The sequence below is a fragment of the Camelus bactrianus genome, chromosome 6, assembly GCF_048773025.1.
Source record: "Camelus bactrianus isolate YW-2024 breed Bactrian camel chromosome 6, ASM4877302v1, whole genome shotgun sequence".
Taxonomy (NCBI): domain Eukaryota; kingdom Metazoa; phylum Chordata; class Mammalia; order Artiodactyla; family Camelidae; genus Camelus; species Camelus bactrianus.
The window spans coordinates 90,744,720-90,766,029 of record NC_133544.1 but is presented as its reverse complement, the minus strand read 5'-3'; the positions used below and the strand labels follow the sequence as shown (position 1 = coordinate 90,766,029).

The following is a 21,310-nucleotide window of genomic DNA, read 5'->3' as shown; positions in this document are numbered from 1 at the left end:
AGATAAGTTAAGCAAATCAATATTGACTATTGACTAGCAATCAAAGCAATCCTCATCCTCTTATTAATTCCTTTCCAAAACTACCCACCAATTAATTTTGAACATTTATAGATTCACAATCCAACCACATTAATGCTGGGCATCAGCGTCAGTGATATGCATTCCTTTCCCAGAAGTGAACAGGAAAGGAAAAATTAGCGACGTGACTTGTTATTGTTTGTAAACCAGAAATTTTTTCCCAAGAAAAATTTAGTTTTATTCCGCTGTGGAATCTTTGTTAAGTTATTTTCATTGTTTCTTGTTGTGCTTAAAAAAATACTTGTTGAGTTTTTCAAACCAATAGTTTGGTAAGACACTAGTGTCTTCTCGGAAACACAAGATTTGGGATAATGAATTTGATCATTCAGCAGTTGGATACAAGTTATTTAACCAGTGTCTCCTCAGTTAATTTATTTTAAGGGCCACATGGCAATTTGGTTTCAAAGTTAAATAGGAGTCATTTAAATACTTGCATTTATGGAGTTTCGGGCCAGCTCAGAGGACATGGCTTCTAGCCACGAGATGCTCATCTCCACAGGAGATCTCTCCTGCATGCCATGGGGCTCACTAATTGTGTAAGACTTCCCACTTCCCAAATCTCTCCATTCTCCCAGACCCCTTCAGTCAACACGCGAGTGTTCAATGAGTGGCTCCTGCGTACTCCACACTGTACCGGGCTGTGGGAAATTATAGGGAAAGTATACACCTTGCCTTTGAAGAGTTTGGAGAGATGAGATTAATAGATTTGGAGCAACAGAGGTCACTGCTTCATCGTCTTAAGTCTGGAGGCACTGATTAAAAGGAGTGTGAGTGTGGAGGCTGGGGTGGGGAGTCCCTGTTGGATGGCCGAGTCAGGGTGGGCTGAGGAGCAGACTGGTGCCTCTGTACTGTTCGCTGAGCACCTAGTATGTGCCAGACACTGCACCACGTGCTTTTTATATATTCTTTCACTTAATACTCTCCCAAACTCTGTGCCCCAGGTGACTTTACTCCCCATTTTACAAATGAAGAAACCAATGCTTAGAAAGGTTAAATAATGTGCCCAGAGTCCCTAGGCAGCTGAGCTAGAATTTAATCAGTCTGTGCTCTGTCTACTCCGTCAGACTGAACAGAGGAGTCTTAAAATCCCCTCTTGGCCCCACTTGCCCAAGGAAACGTTTCACGGGGCTCCCTCCTCTGAACATCCCTGGGCACCCGGTCTGCATGCTTCACTGTGTCCACCGCCCTCTGCCGTGGCTTCTGGCTGTCCATACATGTGAAACGGTTGCTCCTCATGGCAACCTCTCATTGCTTTGAGTCCTGTATTTCCTTTCATGTTGAGCCAAGGGCTTTGCCTCTGCTGATCAGTCCCTTATGTTACAAATGAGTGAGTGACTCCATGGGCTGCGGATTTCCTGTCCATACCCCCTAAAATATTCTGCAGCCGGGAGTGGGTAATCTCATCTCACTATTCCATTTGGATGGGATATTTAATTAGGATTTCTTTCTATGCACATAATATGAGGCACATCTTATGAAGGAGAACAGTTAGATTTTAAGATAGTGCTTCCTTTAAACCAAGAATCACTAGATGTCCTATTTAAGTAATACAGTCCTTTTTGGGAGTGGAGCAGGGAAAAGGGTTGCTTTCCTGAAATAATCATTGCTGTGGTCATAATCAGACCATTTTATTTGGACAGAACGTTCCCTTATTCGGCCCTGCCAAGTCCAGGCAGAATAAGAAATTGCAATTCCAGCAGCTTTCTAAAGTTAATAGCTCTGTTTTATAATTTACTGAAGTTAATGGGATATTTTTAAAGCAGTATGTGATTCCCATTGATGTTAATGGGAGTTCTGGGGCTAAATCCTACGTATTATTCAAAAGTACACTTTCACGGTGCCTTACAGCCCTCCTTCTGAAGGAACCATTGTGTCTACTTTTGGTGGTGGCATTATTTATCTTTTCTTTAGAGGAATGCTAAAGTGAAAAAAAAAAAGCCAGTTGAATTGCTAAGATCTGTTCAAAACCAATCTAAATTAACTTCAGCGTGGCTTTTGGATATGCTCTTTATTTTAAACTGCACAGCATCAATCCGATGCCAGAGTTCGTGGTGTCATTTACCTTTACACCAGTAATTAACCACTGTGCCTGTTGTTTTTAGATGCCAATGTAAGCGTCATCTACATCTGCGCCCATCAAATGAATGATGAGTTACTGCTGTATTACAATAAAATCCTGAGTCTACAGGCAGCTGTCAGATCGGGGAACCTTGAGGACAGAAGTGACCTGCAGGACAGGTTCAAAATTATCACCCCTGAAGCTATAAACATCTTCACTGTGAGTTTGTCTCCTAATTACTACGGCTTCAGGGATGCAGTAAAATTAAATTGGAAATTTTATAACTTGCAACGCTCTGGTACACATCAGTGAAATATTATTGCAAGTTTAACAGCTTTACTGATTACACTACTAGTTGGACTGTGGGAAATAAATATCCCAGTTTAACTTGCAGACTTAGTGGAGCTACCCCCGCCCAGTTTCTCCGTAGCGGAAGCCTAATTGTAGTCATTGGGTTGTGCCATCAAGTAGGTGAATTTATAACATCTACGGTTGCTTTTTTTTTAAATTTTGTGTGGAGGACACCGAGGTAGAGAAAGGCTGGGTCTGCCCATGATCACAAAGCTAGTAAGGGACAAATCTAGACCAAAGCCCCTGTTTTCTGATTTCCAAACTGTATTTCTTGTTACTCCATGGATATTTTTTCCTCAGGGGAATTTGGCCTGATTTACCATATCACCTAGCTCATGATAAACAAGATTCAGATTTTTTTAAACTTTTTTTAAAAAACTGATTTGTAATGAATCAAATGAACTCTGAATGGACTCTCATCCCATCCCTAGACAAGGGCTTTTGGGAAATTCATGGAACCATGGGGGTAGCATTCTAGAATAAAGCAGTGCAAGAGATGGCTTGACATGAATTTCTCTATATTTTAACAAGAATTTAAACTTCCATGGTAAACAACCAACATTTTAATACCTAATGGACTATGTATTTTTGAGGAGACTTTTTTTTTTTTTTTGTAAAATCTAAGGGTCTGAATTTGCTGATAAAGACAACTCTGTTCACCCACAAGTTGATGCATCAAAGTCATCTATCTCTGGCCAGAGAAACTGATTGCATGCTTCACGTAGGAACCACCTGTGTGTTGAGTTACCACCCATGACACATCAGATGCACCATGACTTGCCCACAAAAACCAAAAAGGCCTGCCAGCGCTGGGGCGGGTTGCTGCAGCATTTCTACTTTGCTGGTAAACTCAGTGATTTTGAACTCTCTTCTACCAAAATGAAGATTTTATTTTTTCATAACTGGATACCCCAGCATTCCCCTGGAAAGCCCTCGGCCTCGCTCTGTTTCATCGCTACCACTCTGGCTGCAGAAGAGGGGGCAAAAGCAGGGGCGGGACAAGCAGTGGGAAAGGCAAGGGACAAATCATCGCCACTTGTCATCTTAGAAACTTCCCAACGTCCTCCAGCAACGCTAGGACTGGTTCGGTGCCTCCTAGCTAATCCTTGGCCTCAACATCAGAGTCACTGTGGATATCAGGAAGCAAAGAAGGAAAGGAACCATCATTAATGTGTGGCTAATTTCCCGATTTCCTTCAGCCAGAAACCAGAGCTAGTGGCTGGTAGCTGCTAGTAAGAAGTTTCTGCACATCTGAAATGCCAGAACACACTGAAGAGGCATGGAATGGGGAAGGGGCACTAGATTTGGGAGGAGGAAATTGAGTGAACAACCAACATTTATCAAATGCTTAGCATACATTTTCTCATGTGATGCTCAGAACACTGCAGCAAGACAGAAATTGTCAATGTCCTACGGCTGAGGAAACCAGCATTCATTTTCTAGTCCGAAGTTACTAGCGGGGCCAGAGTATGAACCCAAATCTGTCTGACCCCAATCGGAACGACTGCCTTGCTCCTAGGTGACCTTACGGCCTTGCGCCAGCCCCTTTACCTCTCTGGCCCTCTGTTCTTCATCTGTAAAACAAGGTGATGGATTAGATCATTTCAAAGTGCCTTCCAGCTCTGGGGTCCTCTTCCCTGAGACCTGTATCCTCAGAGTCCGCTCCTCAACTTCCAAGCAGGAGGCAGGCAGCTGGCACTAACGGATGCACCGAGGCATATTCATAGTGTAGGTCTGCGTCTCTGCGGATAGAAACAAACAGGGAATATTGGAATATTTTAAGCACTTAATACTTCTCATAGTTTAAGTTTAAATGATTTGAGTAATTAATCATTCACAGGCAATCAACTTTCGAAAATACAAAAATTAAACTCTCGCTTTCAAACCACATTTCCTATCTCATCTCACATTTCCTGCTCATGGTTAGTTATGGTTTTATTTCTTTCCAATGGGTTTGAAAGACTGTATCAGTGCCAATTTTCATTCAAATGGCTGGCTTTGAGGAGGTTTTCCTAAAGTGTGCCAAAAATCTGTTTGTATGTGTCTCCAAGTTACTATACAGTGTTTGAATCTGTAATGGGAAGAAATGCTGTTATAAAGTCATCGTGTCTATTTCTGAACATTTTAATATTTATGAAGACATCCTAAACAGCACCTTTTATCTCAGGTCCCAGAAGGAATTAGTGGTGATAAATTAAATGTAGCTATAACGTTATGGAATTAGGGACATTTTAGATTTTTGTCATCTGTGTTAATCCACTGCCTGGATGTGATGATACCGATTTTCTCTGAGTGGTCACAAAAGGCCTGCGGTCAGTAATGTGTCCTCTGCCATCAGTCGCTCACATTCAAATCTTTTTTAAACACACGTTGAGCACAATACTGTGATGTCATCTTGCCTAAAGAATAAGGCTGCCCACAGATGACGTCCTAGAGCCGGGTAGAGTTCTTGCCAATAAAGACAAGCAACCCTAGAGGAGATAGAAATCCATCCTGGCAGGAAATGTGCTCAGAAGTTGAACATTAGGTTCTACTGCTGCATCTGCCATCCCCTCATCATACCTCGTAAATCCACCAGACCTCACTACTCAACCTGTAAAATGGGAGCAATCATGGCAGCTATGGCATGAAACCTGCGCTAATATTCCAACCTCTGCTGTTGAACAGCTGTGCGGCTGTGGGCAAAGCACTCGAGCCTCAGTTTCCTCGTCTCCGAAAGAGAGACTGCTAACTGGTGCAGTGTTGCACGGATCAAATGAAAGAGTACCGTCGAAATGCTGAGCCCTTATGAACTTGACATGGGAGGACTGCCCCCTCTGAAACGTTCTTCTAGGTACCCTGGAAAGCCCATCACATACACTGTGACTCAAGTCGCCAGCCCCCCCAGACATATCGTTTTTCCACATTTCCTCACTGGAATAATTTGTAGGGAAAGGAAAGAAGTGAAATAAACAAACGGGATAAACAGTGATCGATCAGATGGGAAATGCAAACTCACAAGGTGCTGTCACCAGCCACGGTCTAACGGAGCGCTGGATTTCCTAGAGCTGCATTCTCAGAAGTTGGTTTTGAAAGTGGATTTAAATTATAATAGAAAAGGCATATTGCATAGATCCGAGGAGCTTAGACTAGAACACTTACTCTGAAGGAAGGGCTCAGTGGGGTAAATCAAATCAGTCCTCTTCTCAGAGGAACTCGGTTGTCTTTTAAAAATTTGGGTAAAGTATACCTAAAATTGACCACTTTGACAATTTCAAGTGTACAGTTCAGTGCCATTAAGTACATTCACACTGTTGTGCAACCATCACATATCCGTTTTTAACGTTTTCAACATCCCGAGCAGAAGCTCTGTACCCATTAAACATTATTGTTTATCATTATTATTATGGTTTTAACGGGAACGTTACTTCACAGCTGGAAGGACCCTAGAGGCTTCTAGTTCAGCCTCTCATCTGAATGGGGGAACTGAGGCTCAGAAAGATCGAATTTGCTAATCGACTTGCAAGTTACAAATTTAGACAGGATTGAAATCCAGGGGCTCTCCTCAGTCTCTTTCTCTTATACTCAGCAGTTATACCCACCAACAGTTTGCAAATTGGCACAGCTGATGCTCCCCCCAAATTTCTCCACATTTCAGTGCCATGTTGAGTAGATAAGTTGACTCAAACTGGGGGAGGAGGCGCTGGTCTACAAAACCCCTTGGACTCTCTCACACATGGCACTATATTATTTGCATGGCATTTTAATGACTATTTTTTTTAAAAGAATTTCCTGTGTAATAATAATTACTACCATTTATTGAATATCAACTTAATGCCATGCATTATAATAGGTGCTTTACATTCACGATCTTATTTTATCCTTAGAGCAACCCAGCAATTGCGTATTTTTATTCCCGTTTAGCAGGTGGAGAAACTTAGGCTCAGGGAGTCTGTCATTTGTCCAAATTCAGGTAGCTTATAAGGGACAGAGCTGAACTCAGAGCCAGAGATGTTTGACTCCAGCACTTTCTCAGGTGCCACAATGCCCTCTTCTCTGGAGGAAGTGAGCATGCTCTTTGGGTCTCATATTCCATCCTAGGCTATGCCCATCCCCACCTCATCAACTCCTACCCTTCCTTCAAAACTCACCTCAACCCCAGCCTCTTTCATAACAATAATACAAGCTCATATTCATTAAGTGCTTATGATATCCAAGGCACTTCTCTGCCTTGGATTAGTTATGCATTAATTGTACTCATCTGTGTCCCCACTCCTTGAGCACAGAAGCACGCCTGTATTAGTTTTGCTGTGTGCTGACCATCTGTCTTCATCCTCTGCCCCTCTTAGGCACGCCAGGATTATCTATGTAACTGAAAAAGAGTTTCCATCGGAAAAGAAATTTGAATGTGGCTGAAATTCCCAAATACTTTCCATTCCTAAATCGTCTCTGTGGACCGTTGGTTCAGAACCATGATAACCATCATAAAAATAAGGAGTTTCTGAAATGGAATTTGTGGTAGAACTTTGGGAAGAAGAGTATCAAGTCAAGTGCCTTTTTCCTACCAAATCGTTTAAAGAGTTGCCAGATTAGAAAACTGCAGGCCTTTTTTCTTCATTTTTTGTATTGATTTTCCAGACACTTTAGCGTTAAACCATGCCAGAAGTGCTGCAGAGATGAATCACTATTATCCAAGGGCCGCCAGCCTCTTTTCCTTCTGACAGAAGGATAATTCCATGTGGATCAAATAAATACAGATGTGTAGTAATTAGTTCTAGTCCCAGTGAGCCTATTTCCAGCACACTAAAGATGTGAGCGATTATGGAACCTCACCCCAACAGCTTTTATCAATTTAAACTGCTAAACAACAGGATAGGTCATAACCCAGCCTGCTATTAATAATGCATTTATTGTGCACTATGTGATAAATTAGGTGTATGGACGACAAAAAGAACACCTTTTAACAAGAATAATATGTTCTGCCCCCTGCAGAAGCAGCATATGTGCCTGGCCACTCACCTGATGTACAGTCCCAAGGCCATCAGAAGAATAAAAAATCTCATCCAAGGGAAGGAAGCCTACATTGTCGGCGGGCTCCTGCACAGAGATGATCTGGCCGTGGCGGATATGTTAAACACACCCATCCTGGGCCCGGAGCCTGAGCTGGCTCACCTCTACAGCACCAAGTCCGGAAGCAAACGGGTCTTTGACAGCGCCAATGTGCCCGTCCCTCCTGGAGCGTGTAACATCTATGGTCACCAGCAGGTATGTGGGGTGGACAAGCAAGGCTCTGCTCAAGTACTTCCCATCCTCTTGACCTCGCGGGAACGTCAGGTCTTCTGGAGCCAACCCTACCCAATGACGACTGTTGTGGGAGATGTGAGCTGGTCTGGTGGGATCTACTTTAGGCCTTCGTGTTTTCAAAGTATCTTCCTATCGGCCTTGCCAAGATGCCTGGAAATTCCAAAGTATTGTCCATTTGGATGAAGGAATTGAATGTATTACTCTATCAATATTTATGGCTTTAATGTGGATTAGTTCATCATCTTATCAGTTAGCTAGTCATTTAGCAGAAATGTGTGCATCAGTTTTGGAGAAAAGGAGCAGGTTTGGAAAGTACCACGGAGTAAGCCTTTCTGTCAAGTCGTGTTGCAGAGGGCACGTGGTAGAGGGCTGCAGACATCCGTGGCTCTATTTTAAAATATCCCGGCTCCCCAGGAAGGGGCCATATGGGAAGGAGGGGGAAAGCTCAGAAAGGGGAAGTGAAATGGCTCCAGGAAAAGAACTGGCTGCTTCTGGGTTTTGCCTTGGTCCGAGGCTATGGTTATGCATTGTTCCAGCAGATAGTTAGGGCCCTAATTATTTGGAGAACTATAATATTAGCCACACAAGATCAGCCAGTAGAGAACTAGAAGTTAGCCACTTTGAGTTAGCTGTGGCAGGTGTTCTCCTATTTAACTGCATCTTTCACAATAAAGAAAACAGAAGCAAATGGCTGTTAACATGTCCTAACCTCGGTTTCAGAACATCTCTTAGCCATTACTCTGAGCCCAACACAGGTGGTCCCAGGCACTCAATTCTGGGGGAACTAAAGACCTGAAGACAGTGAGGGTGTTTGTGAGGGACACTGTTCAGGGCTCACGCTTCTTCTCTCAGAGGCCTGATCACGGTGCTTGCACCTCATAGCCACTGAACCCCCAAATCAAGCCTTTCAACAAATCATACTTTTCAGAAGCTAGTGTGAAGGTATCAGTGATTAAATTGCCCTGCAGTGTTTCATCTCGCTCGAGTGTTCTTGGGCAATACGTGGGCTCACGACGGAAGATGGCAGAGTCTGGAAAAGGCACAGGCAATTTGAATAGAAGTAGAAAAGAGGGGCTCCCCCCGAACTGGCGTGTCCTTCCCATTGTCATTAAACTCCACTGGAATTTGAAGGTAAAAAAGTGGATTGCTTACCTCTGCTTCCCTGTAGAATACTAGGCTGACAGACAATATAAATGCAACGTGTTTTTAAATGATGCGATTTCATATGTGGGCATTACATTAAACAATCTTCAAAACTTTAAAATATAAATGCAATATTTACATGGAGTCTTGCTTTCATCCCCAGTCTTTGCTATGAAATATTTTAGAACTCTGTATGGTGATTGTAGCTAAAGATGCAGGCACATTTAATGCAGCAAAACCTCCCTCTAATACTGATATTCAGAAGTGGGATGAAAACCCTCTCCTCACAGACAAACTGGATTTGAGGGGTGTCAATTCACCTGTGGCATGTGCAAATCGTACCACAATAAACCAAGTAGCAACTGAGGTCTGTGCTACTTGTTTGGGAACCACATGTCCGAGGTCATAAGAATTGAAGCACTCCACTGAGATTTTCCCAGAGAGTGACTAATTTATCTGAGCATGTCAGCGTTTTGAATTTCCAGATAGTGATGAGTTAATAACACTGACTTTTTACCGATGTACCTCATAAACTTAAAGCTGGTGAAAGAAAGCCGTGATTATTTTAATTTAGGTTAATAAACATTCCCAACTATCAGCTGGGTTTTACTAGTAGATGTTTTTCGACTTCTGCCCCTACCCCAGTATAAAAGGAGTGGCGATTAAAATTATATTACATCTTTTGAGCAGATAGACTTAAATAGAAAATGATAAATGTTTGGAAATAGCATGGAGTCGTTTGGTTTATGATGAAGTTATTTATTTCTTTATTTTTAAAATCCAGCTTGAGCACAGTGAGCATTTCCTATTTTGATCCATAAAGTAACCACGCAAGCTCTCTTTCTGGCATGTGCCCTGTATGAAATATCGACGGCTTTGGTTAAATAATCAAAAATGGCGATGCTATTTTAAAGCACTGTTCAATTTTCACTTAAAGATAGCACATAATTCTTTCCAGTGGTGCAGTCTTTACGATACTATTGATCCTTTTCATTACTGTAGGGGATCCATCAACAGGAGCCCATTTATTGGATTCTCAGAAGCAACAAATAATAGGATTTGGAAGAAACAGATGATAATTCTGTTAGTAGTTGAAACCTCCAAATATACAATACATCCAAATACACAATGAAAAAGGCTGTGCCAGAACACCTTTCCTCTCACCGGTACAAGAATTTTATTGGATATTAACAGGCCAAAGACCATTTCTACTTCTGCAACAATATGACCATAATACAACAAATAGAATCTACCTTCTCAACACAACATTCGAGAAAGAAGGGAGGAAACTTTGGGAGGCACATTAAAAAAATTCCTGGGCCATGCTCATAGCCATCTGGTGTATAGACCAGAGTACTTCTCATTGAAACACCCAAATTTATCCACACACACTAGTTGATAATTAGAGAGCTAAGGCAATTGCTTTTTCACCCTAATTGAATACCCCATGGTTGCACGGGGCTTCCGGGGATCCCAAATATGCCTGTTTTGTTGTGACTTCCACACTGCTCTATAGTGTAACATCCCCAGGAAGATTTGCTAGGAAGACCCAACTCAAGAGAACTGATTGTACCTTTAATCACAATAACTGTAATCTTCCAGCTCCAGATTTCAACAGAACTATAATCTTGAGTCCTTTCACACTCTCTAATTAAAAAAAAAATCCACTTGGTGAACAAAAACTCATCAAAAGGAGAGAGAACAGTGTTGCAGAGGCCTTCTTAAGCGCACAGTGTGACCAAGGCTCAGAAGGAAGAATGCTTAGTATTGTTTTGTTTCTTTCTGTGACGTATAGACTGGACAGTCTGATGGAAAAAAAATGAACAAAAAAAATCATTTTGTGATCTAATGAGTTATTTTTCACCAAGGCTCTACTGAAACCATATTACTTATAATTAAGTAGTCGTGCGGTAGACTTTTTGCCTGATTCAAACTTACCCCAAATGGCTTACTGACCATTAGGAAAGTTGCTTTCCCTGTTACTGACTTCGTTTTCCACCTCCCCCTTCTCCTCCACCTCCCTGAAGGTTGAGATGGGCAGAACGGTGGAGAGAGTGAGCTTAAGTGTTGGACTCAGAGCAGCCTGGTGGAGTCTCTGCTCTGCCACTCAGTGCTGTGTGATTGTGGACCAGTTATTTAAATTAGCTGAGTCAGATATTTGCACATAAAATGAAAATAATAATGGTGCCTACCTTATAAATTTTTGTGAGTATTAAATGAGAAAACTCATGTAAAGAGCTTAGCCAAAGGCTTAGGTCCTACTGAGACATCAGTAATGTTAGATATGATGATGATGATGATGATGATGATGATGATATTAGATCTTGAACTTCTATCCTTGCAACGTCCATGTGATAGAGCCCAGGTCTTTAGGGAATATAGCTTCAAATAAGATTAGGATAGGTGTATATTCCAAGAAACTTGCTTTCATAAATGTTTTTACCTCCTTTGTCTTGTTCATATAATACACTCGGTCAGCTGACAAAACAAAGGTATTTCATGAATGCTAATGAGGAAAAAAATTAGTTTAACTGTTTTAAGATTGTAGGCTTTAAAAGCTCTGCAAAGCTCCAGCCAGTTAAAGTTTTCAAAACTGTAACTTTTTATAGTCTTGAAACTATTAAAAAAAAAACATTTGAAGAATCAGTAAGTAAATACACAATTCTCTGAAAAAGAAAGAAAACAATACCAAGGTTCAATTACAGACATTCACAGATTTTTTTTCTTTTGCCTTCAAAAGCCAGCAAAATAGTTTCATAATTTTTCATAAAGAAGATTATATTTTAAACATGTCTTTGGTCCCACTGGTTAGCGTTTCTTTACATCATGTATATATCACTTAAAACTTCTTCTAATCTGTCTTTAAAAGATAGCCAAATGAACAGACTGTTTGAGATTAAGACACATGAGAAGTACCACGACTAAGTTAAGTAAAAACGAATCCAGGAGACCAGCGGTATTAAATGTTGCCGTGTCTTTGGCCCCACAGATGATAGAACAGGGGAGCCAGCTGATCGTCGATCACCTGGAAATCCAACGCTGGCTCTTTAAAATGGACTTCGAGTTCGGGGGAAATGGGACTGCATTTTGTGACATTCCTTCCCACCTAAAGTGCTACAAGCGGGTCCTAAAGGAGAGTCACAGATACGGCCGCGAAGACTGGAGCAAGAAATGGGCACAAGTGAGTGTGTGATGGTGGCATAAACCAGAAGTGTCCTGTGCACAGTTAGGAGATGACGCAAAAGGCTCGGCTGGGGGACGAGGCGCTTACTTCTAGACCTGTCACCTACCAGCAGTGAGACCTTAGGCAAGCTTTTTACTTTCCGAGGCCTCAGTTCTTATATACAAAGTTAATGAGGTTGACTAGGCTATTTTAAATGTTCCTTCTTAGGGCCCTGAAAGTCCTCAAATTGATTATGATAATTAGGAAGTAATTTTTTTTTTACCATATTCAAATAGCATTACAGATCTAATCATTTGCTCTAAGTGAATCTTGATCATATGCTTCGAACAACTGTTGTTATTAAGCTAGCTGTATTTTATTATGAGAGAGAAATTCTATTAGTGAATGTTTGTCACCTGGAAGCTAATGTATAATAGCATTCTGTCAGCAGTCATATGTTTTTGAAGACAATTCAAGGAAATTTATGTAAGTGCTGGTCCCTGTGAGATGTTGAGAAAACAATACATTCTAGCAAGAAAATCTCCAGGCAGAAACTGAATAATAGGTAAAAAAAAAAAAAAGTCTTAGCATATGACTGATGTGTGTAGATTTTTCCATGTATATTGGTGGAAAGAGATGATTTGTACAACTTCTTAGTCTGTTTCAAACTTGCTTAATAATTAATTTTATATGGTTTATCTGAATTCAGCCCACCATTCTAAAAGTTGCCTCACTTTGCATCCAGAGGCCTCAACTCGCCTGGCTTCTCTTCATCTCACATCTCTGTTTTGGCTGACATACTGGTGAAAGCAGAACTGATTAGGAAAATCCAGACACAAATTCTATTAACTGATTCCTTCCCCAGCGACGTCTGTAGTGGTGGGCTGCGCGGTGATTTGCATCTGCTCTGAGCATCCCACTACGGAAGTATATGAATCAGGACACAAGTGATAGAAAGGGAGGGGCACGTAAGAGAGGACCACATAATTCTTGTGAAAGGAGATGACGAATAAATCCAGAGAACAGTCAGAAGGGAGAGCTCCCTGTGACAAATGTTCCTGTTCTCCCCGTGATCTATTCTGGGCTTTTCTTCCCTCTCCATCAGTGAAGGGACTCAGTGCGGTACCTGTCATGGCCACCTTTTTACATATTATTTAAAGGATACCAAAGTGAATTACTCTTCTAGGAAAAAATAAAACAAGGAAAATGTATTTAATTTTGAAGCCCATGGAGGTTTCTCTTGTGTTCTCTTTCAACTGGATTTTACTTCATCCTGTATAAGAAAAAAATTTTTAAGCAAAACCATGGAGATTCAAATATAAAAAGTGGAACTTTTTTAATCTAAAAAAGTGAAATGCAGTGTACAAAGAATTTACTGTTCTCAATATTCCAAACCAATAATTTTTAAAGAACACTCCTGACACTAGACTATGATACATTTGAAATGTTTGACTTTAAACTTAAAAAAAAATTTCAAATATTGGCATTTGGTTGACTTGCACTTAGAAGCCTGACTATATATTATTTAATTTCAATTCTTACACAATTTTAAATTGTCAGCAAATACATTTGTCATTATTGTTAATGTTGTTAAATGTGAAGCTCTTCGATAATTAATAATCTATCTAAATCAGCTTTTAAAACTTAGGGAAGAATAATTATTCAGAAATCTTGTTACACTCTGAGACCTGTGTTTAGCTACGGCCATGGTATGGTTAGAAGCCAAAAATAAAGTAGTTTTGAATAGCTTTTTTTTTTTTTAATAGGAGACTATTGACATTCTTTTGCCTTCAAAGTGAAATCAGAGTGGAGTGAGCTGCAATCTCCATTGAGGGTAGCTATTGAGAATTTAGGATTAGAATTATCCTTTGTTCCAGAAGACCATCGTAATGGTGCACATTTAGACATCAAAGCGTTACTTTATGAGCACAGGCATGTTTTAATGTCCTATTACAGTTTGTAGACCTGTTTCTTTTGGATAATGAAGATGTTGTGTCATCAAGCCTAGCCTGGCACATACAAAACATATGCTGGCAGGTTATTAAAAATTTCAGCTTCTTGATGAAAGACTATCCTGCAGGCTAAGAGTCCAGAGAAAGACTCCATTCTGGGAGAATTATTAGAAATGAGAATATGACTGTAAGCACTAAATTATGTTAATACTTACAAATAGCATCATTTGCATAGCAGTTTATGACACGATACCATGATTTTTCTCATTGGTATGTTGTAGGCAACAGATTAAAAAGAGTGCTGTTTATGGGAGTTTGAACTGTTTTAAGATTCTCTTGCATCCTATGCAGATATTGGTTTTAGATGTAGGCATGATTCAATGTAGACTCAAAGATCTAATATAAAGATCATCTTTTTGTCTGCCTATCTAATTGAGGACCAGAGTTATTTGACTAGTTGCAGTTGAGAGTTGGAACAAAATCACGGACTCAACAAATGCTGAAAAGCTGAAATTACATTTAAAAAATCTATGTTGATGCAAAAAACTACTAGAACTGATAAACATTCAGCAAAGCAGCAGGATACAAAATTAACAAAAGAAATCTATTGCATTTCTTTATACTAACAATGAAGTATCAGAAAGAGAAAGCTAAAAAGATCCCTTCTGAAACCACATCAAAAAATAATAAAATACTTAGGAATAAACCTGACCAAGGAGGTGAAAGATTTATATAGTGAGAACTATAAAACACTGATAAAGGAAATCGAAGATTATTCAAAGAAATGGAAAGATACCCCATGCTCTTGGATTGGAAGAATTAATATTGCTAAAATGGTCATACTACCCAAAGTTATCTACAGATTTAATGCAATCCCTATCAAATTACATTTTTCAGAGCACTAGAACAAATAATTTTAAAATTTATATGGAATCACAAAAGACCCAGAATTGCCGAAGCAATCCTGAGGAAAAAGAACAAAGCTGGAGGTATAACCCTCCCAGGCTTCAGACAATACTACAAAGCTACAGTCATCAAAACAGCATGGTGTTGGCACAAAAACACACATATGGATTAATGGAACAGAATAGAGAGCCCAGAAATAAACCCACACATCTATGCTCAATCAATCTTTGACAAAGGAGGCAAGAACATACAATGAAGAAAAGACAGTCTCATCAGCAAATGGTGCTGGGAAAACTGGATGTATGTACATCAATGAAGTTAGAACACATCCTCACATTATACACAAAGATAAACTCAAAACGACTTAAAAACTTAAATATAAGACATAACACCATATAACTCCTAGAAGATAACATAGGCAAAACATTCCCATAAATTCTAGCAATGTTTTCTTAGGTCAATCTCCTAAGGCAAAAGAAATAAAAGCAAAAATAAACATATGGGACCTAATCAAACTTATAAGCTTTTGCACAGCAAAGGAGACCATAAACACAACCAAAAGACAATCTATGGAAAAAAATATTTGCAAACAATACAAAGGACAAGTGCTTAATTTCCAAAATATACAAACAGCTCATACAGCTTAATATAAACAAACAAAGAACTACTTCCCAGTTGGGAGAATTTCTTTTCAGGTAGTAGGAATAAAGACTTAAGCAAAGGAAGACACACTTGTAGGGGAAAACCATTCTTGTTACGTATTGCCACACTACTTTCTAAGAAGGCAGTACTGATTTCCAAGGCCAGTAGCAGAGAATAAGCATACTAGTTTTACCACCACCTTACCAGCACTGGGTATTATGAACTGTTGGCACTTTCATTTTAGATGTCAAAAATGCCTCTTTTTAAACAAATCTTTTTAAATGGAAGTACAGTCAGTTACAATGTGTCAATTTCTGGTGTACAGTACAATGTCCCAGTCATGTATATACATACTTATATTCGTTTTCATATTCTTTTTCATTAAAGATTATTACAAGATATTGAACACAGTTCCCGCAGAAAAACTTTTTTAAAATCTATTTTTGTATATAGTGGCTAACATTTGTAAGTCAAACTCCCAAATTTATCCTTTCCCACCCCCTTTCCCTGGTAACCATAAGATTGTTTACTATGTCTGTGAGTCTGTTTCTGTTTTGTAGATGAGTTCATTAGTGTCTTTTCTTTTCTTTTCTTTTCTTTTTTTTTAGATTCCACATATGAGTGATATCATACGGTATTTTTCTTTCTCTTTCTGGCTTACTTCACTTAGAATGACCATCTCTAGGTCCATCCACGTTGCTGCAAATGGCATTATTTTATTCTTTTTTATGGCTGAGTAGTATTCCATTGTATAAATATACCACTGCTTCTTTATCCAGTCATCTGTTGATGGACATTCAGGTTGCTTCCATGTCTTGACTATTGTATAGAGTGCTGCTATGAACATTGGGGTGCACGTATCTTTTCAAATTAGAGTTCCCTCCAGATATATACCTAGAAGTGGGATTACTGGATCATATGGTAAGTCAATTTTTTTAGTTTTTTGAGAAATCTCCATACTGTTTTCCATAATGGCTGCACTAAACTACATTCCCACCAGCAGTGTAGGAGGGTTCCCTTTTCTCCACACCTTCTCCAGCATTTATCATTCATGGACTTTTTAATGCTGGCCATTCTGACTGGTATGAGGTGATACCTCATTATAGTTTTGATTTGCATTTCTCTGATAATTAGTGATATGGAGCATTTTTTCATGTGCCTATTGATCATTTGTATGTCTTCACTGGAGAATTGCTTCTTTAGGTCTTCTGCCCATTTTTGGGTTGGGTTGTTTGTTTCTTTATTATTAAGTTGTATGAGCTGTTTATATATTCTGGAAATAAAGCCTTTGTCAGTCGCATCATTTGCAAATATTTTCTCCCATCCTGTAAGTTGTTGTTTTGTTTTGCTCATGGTTTCTTTTGCTGTGCAAAAGCCTATAAGTTTAATTAGGCCCCATTTGTTTATTTTTGCTCTTATTTCTATTGCCTAGGCAGACTACCCTAGGAGAGCATTGCTAAAATTTATGTCACAGAATTTTTGCCTATGTTTTCTTCTAGGATATTTATTGTGTCTTGTCTTATATGTAAGTCTTTAGGCCATTTTGAGTTTATTTTTGTGTGTGGAGTGAGATTGTGTTCTAATGTCATTGATTTAAATGCCACTGTCCAATCTTCCCAACAGCACTTGCTGAAGAGACTGACTTTTCTCCGTTGTATATTCTTGCCTCCTTTGTCAAAGATTAATTGACCATAGGTGTGTGGGTTTATTTCTGGGCTCTCCATTCTGTTCCATTGGTCCATATGTCTGTTCTTATGCCAATATCATGCTGTCTTGATTACTGTAGCTCTGTAGTATTGTCTGAAGTCTGAGAGGGTTATTCCTCCAGCTTCATTCTTTTTCTTCAGTAATGCTTTGGCAATTCTGGGTCTTTTGTGGTTCCCTGTAAATTTTAGGATTGTTTGTTCTAGTTCTGTGAAAAATGTCCTGGGTAATTTGTTAAATCTGTAGATTGTCTTGGGCAGTATGGCCATAAAAAATGCCTCTTTTAATTGCTATTATTTGATTACTAGCAAGAGATTCTTTTTTCATGTCCTCATTATTTGTATTTTATATCAGAAACACAACATCTTGGTATTAAGAGAAAAATCTAGGTTTTTCTAGGTTAAAAAAAAAAGCTAGGGAATCATGTTCCCCAAATCATTAAACTACATGAAAAGATTATTTATTTATTTTTATATTTATTTTTATAATCTTAAAATCTCGACTTCTTAGATTATCTTTATGTATTCAGTAGTTGCCAGAGTATTGGCCTAGACATGAGATTAAGCATTTTGTAGATCCATGAATATGCTGTAAGGTCTTGACATTTCCCTGTATTTAATAATAATAATAATAATAATAATAATAATAATAATAATAATAATAATAATAATAATAATAATAGCATTGTACAGTTGTATATTCGATCCACAGTTGGTTGGATCGGCAGATATGGAGCCTGTGGATACAGAGGGCCAAATGTGTGATGCTATTTTACATGTAGGACTTCAGCATCCTCAACTTTCAGTATCCATGGGAGTACTGGAACCAATCCCCCTAGATACTGAGGGGCGACTGCAGGATGCCTGCTGGGTCCCAGGCATTTCAGCACTTCACATGCACTCTTATTCAATCTCAGAAAACCCCGAAGTCTGACTCGTTTACTTCCACACCACTTTGATACGGACAGTATCGTCACTCTTTTTACAGACAGAGAAACTGATGCTTGGGAAGGTAAGTGACTTGCCCAAGTTCACAGAGCTAGTAAACCACCTGCGCCTGGCTCGGAGCCCACATCCACTCCTCCTGGCCCAGTGCCCTGCTGCACCGAGCTGAATCCGTTTAGAAAAGACCCCTTGTTTGCAAGCCCTGGAGTAGCGTTCTCCCCCAGGTCCCGGCCAGTGTGGCCCGCTGCCCTCGCGGCAGATTTCCTGCTTTCTACAGAGATGTGGGAAACGCAAACATCCCTGGAAGTCAGCAGCTATTGCTCTAGGATTTCTTCCCTTTCCTGGCCAACAGGGGAGTTGCTGTTGCCAGCAGGCTGGGTGGTAGGAGGCCATCAGTACACACACCTGGCGTTTCAGAGCAGGAGCCCTGGCGAGGTGTCCCTAGATTCAGCTTTGCCGCCTAACTGCCTCACATACCTACTTATGTGCACAGGTAAGAGAGAGTTTTAGTTATCACCCTTTGATCGTCTGTGGGGGTGACAAACTTTCAATGCCTTTCTCAACTTGATACACTAGCACGATCACTTTAGTGAACCTGTAACTTCTCACAGAGCTTGGAGTAAATAGCCTATCTTCACAATCAGACGTAGCACTAAAAATATGGTATTTAAATATGGTTTTTTTGGATAAGCAACCACATATTTTATTTGTTGTCGTTTTTTAGTCTCCTGTTTCAGGCTGACACGGTGAACTCCCTTTTAAGCAGAATGAGGTTTGGAAGAGGCTAGTCTGAATAACTGAAGATTCAGGATGAATAGGAGGTGGTCTGGCTTCGTGGGTTCCATAGCTGAGGCGGACTGAGGTTACTAGCAGGGAGCCAAGGGCAAATCACTTCAGCTTTCCCAGCCTCCATCTCTTTTACTATGAAGAGAAGTAATATTAGTACCTGTCTCCTGGGGAGGTGGTGAGAATTAAATGAGATAACCCTTGTGAATTGGTTCCCAACGTACTTAGCACGCACGTAAGACTCCAAGAAATGCTACTTGTTATTAATATTAACATAAAATTGCATTACAGTTAATTGCAGGTAATGTTGAACAAGCACATACAATTTAACCTTTTAAGGATGATTCAGGAGGTCCTTTAGCATCCTGTAGGCTTCCAGAATATTGTTTTGTGCATCAGTTATCATTCTATAGGTTTGGGGCTGTTGAGGATATAGAATGTTGAGCCAGTGGTGCCCACCCAGGGACGTACCCAGAGGATGCCTTTAAAAGAATAAACCTTGATAGCAGCCTGGTTTCTTATCGTTTGAATATAGAAAATAACTCCAGTGATTTGAACTTTCCATATGTTGAACGAAGAGGCATTGACCCGATAAAGTGGAGATTATTCTGACCACAAGATTGAAACCCGGTTGCTTCCTTTTCTGTTCCAGTTGGTGTCTTTTCTAATTAGTGGAGCAGCATGTCACCACAATCCCTGCAAAGTCTTCATCATTCACATATTTTTCCTTATCTCTGAAAATGACTTAGAATGTCTTCTTCCAGTTCAACAGTTATTTTCACGAAGCTGCCAGGGCTGGGTTTGAGGTGCTTCTCTGTGCCTGAGGACGATGACAGGAGAAGGCAAATTGCCTCCCCAAGTTCAATGAAAGCTGAGTCCCCCTTCCGAGGACCTATAATAATCAGCCATACAAGCTGTTGGTTTGTGTGTCCTATTGATTTAATATGCTTCTAATCAGTACATAAAGCTATGGGCCTGCAGTGTTAATTTTTCATATGCTTACAAAGTACCCTTTGATTTTCTGTCACACGTTAATTACAGCGTTTTGCCATTAAATAGGAAGCTTTGTGTAAACTAATTACTAGGTAATCATTGTCTACTGCAAGCGTGCTGTTTGTACCTTTTATTTTATTCTAAAAATGCACAGATCTCACAGTCTGGAAACGCTTTACCTTCCAGCCATTAGCTCTCACTAATTCATAGCATTATTGTGGTGAGAGTGTAGGAGTTGTAATTGTTGTGGCATCAGAGCTGTTAATTACCGGAGTAAACAGTTGAAATGGTGCCAAGGTCTATTGTACGAGGCAGAGAAAAGGAGGTTTAAATGTTACTCCCACCATCTGGGGACCAGGGGAGAGGCAAATGCTTGAGAACAGCAGTGAGGCGCTCTCGCCGCCTCAGCTCCAGGGTTGGCGGCCATATGGATCCGGAAGATTTTGAATCAATTGAATTTAACTGCCAGTTTTTCGCAATAACAGCATGGAAGGAAGGAATAAAGCAAAAGATGAGAGGAACGAGAATTGGTTAGTGTTTTCACATCCAGGAAGTCCCCGTTGGAGTTCTCTGGGAAAGATCTGTTTTGCTGAAAGCCACAGAGCAGGCACGGGTATTTGGAACCGATTCAGAATGAGTTTTCCTCTCCTATGCCGGCGACCGCGCCATTTGCTTCTGGTCGTCTGTCCTCCCTGCCCCTCGGTGAGAGAGGGATGCCCTTGAGAAGACCCGGACCTCGGTGTAATTGTGCCACAGCAAACAAAAAACATCCTCACTTTTGGAATTCACTGATTTATTACCCTGGTATTTTAATAAGCATGGCCAATAGGAAAAGATGATGGTAAATATATAGCGTTATCCCATCTGCCTCAAAAATATACATCTGTACGTATGGAAATATCAAAGAAGGTGCAGCCCTTCACTCTGACTAAGAAAAGCATGTGCTTGCCCAGGCCTTTTGTATACAATTAAAATGTAGATTCTCCTGATGGTCTCTCATTTCATTCCACGAATTCATCCCTCTCCCCCCATCACTTGAATGAAAAACCAAGTCCAAAGGGCACATGTGTTTTCTTTTGTGTTTATTTTTCAATTAAAGAGTTTTTTCAGCCAATGCAGTTTTCTCAGCCAGGGATCTTTCTCTAACTGGAAAGAAAGAAACCTGTTTTCAATAATAATAATTATGGCCACATCCACTTAGTTGATTTTTAAACTGCATGGTTTCTGCTTTAAAACGTTGTGTAATCTTGAAAACGGTCCTATGTTGTTACTTGACATCAGTCATGTTTAATATAATTGCCTTTAC

General features: G+C 40.0%; 1 protein-coding gene across 1 annotated transcript in view; it reads left to right on the top strand.

Moving 5' to 3' along the window:
• IQCH (IQ motif containing H) overlaps window positions 1-21,310 on the top strand; it is a 120,726-nt gene that overhangs the window by 39,313 nt on the left and 60,103 nt on the right. Inside the window, exons 6-7 of the mRNA XM_074366593.1 lie at window positions 2,181-2,356; window positions 11,904-12,095. Of these exons, the coding sequence (XP_074222694.1) occupies window positions 2,181-2,356; window positions 11,904-12,095 (368 nt within the window). The remainder of the gene's footprint in view (window positions 1-2,180; window positions 2,357-11,903; window positions 12,096-21,310) is intronic.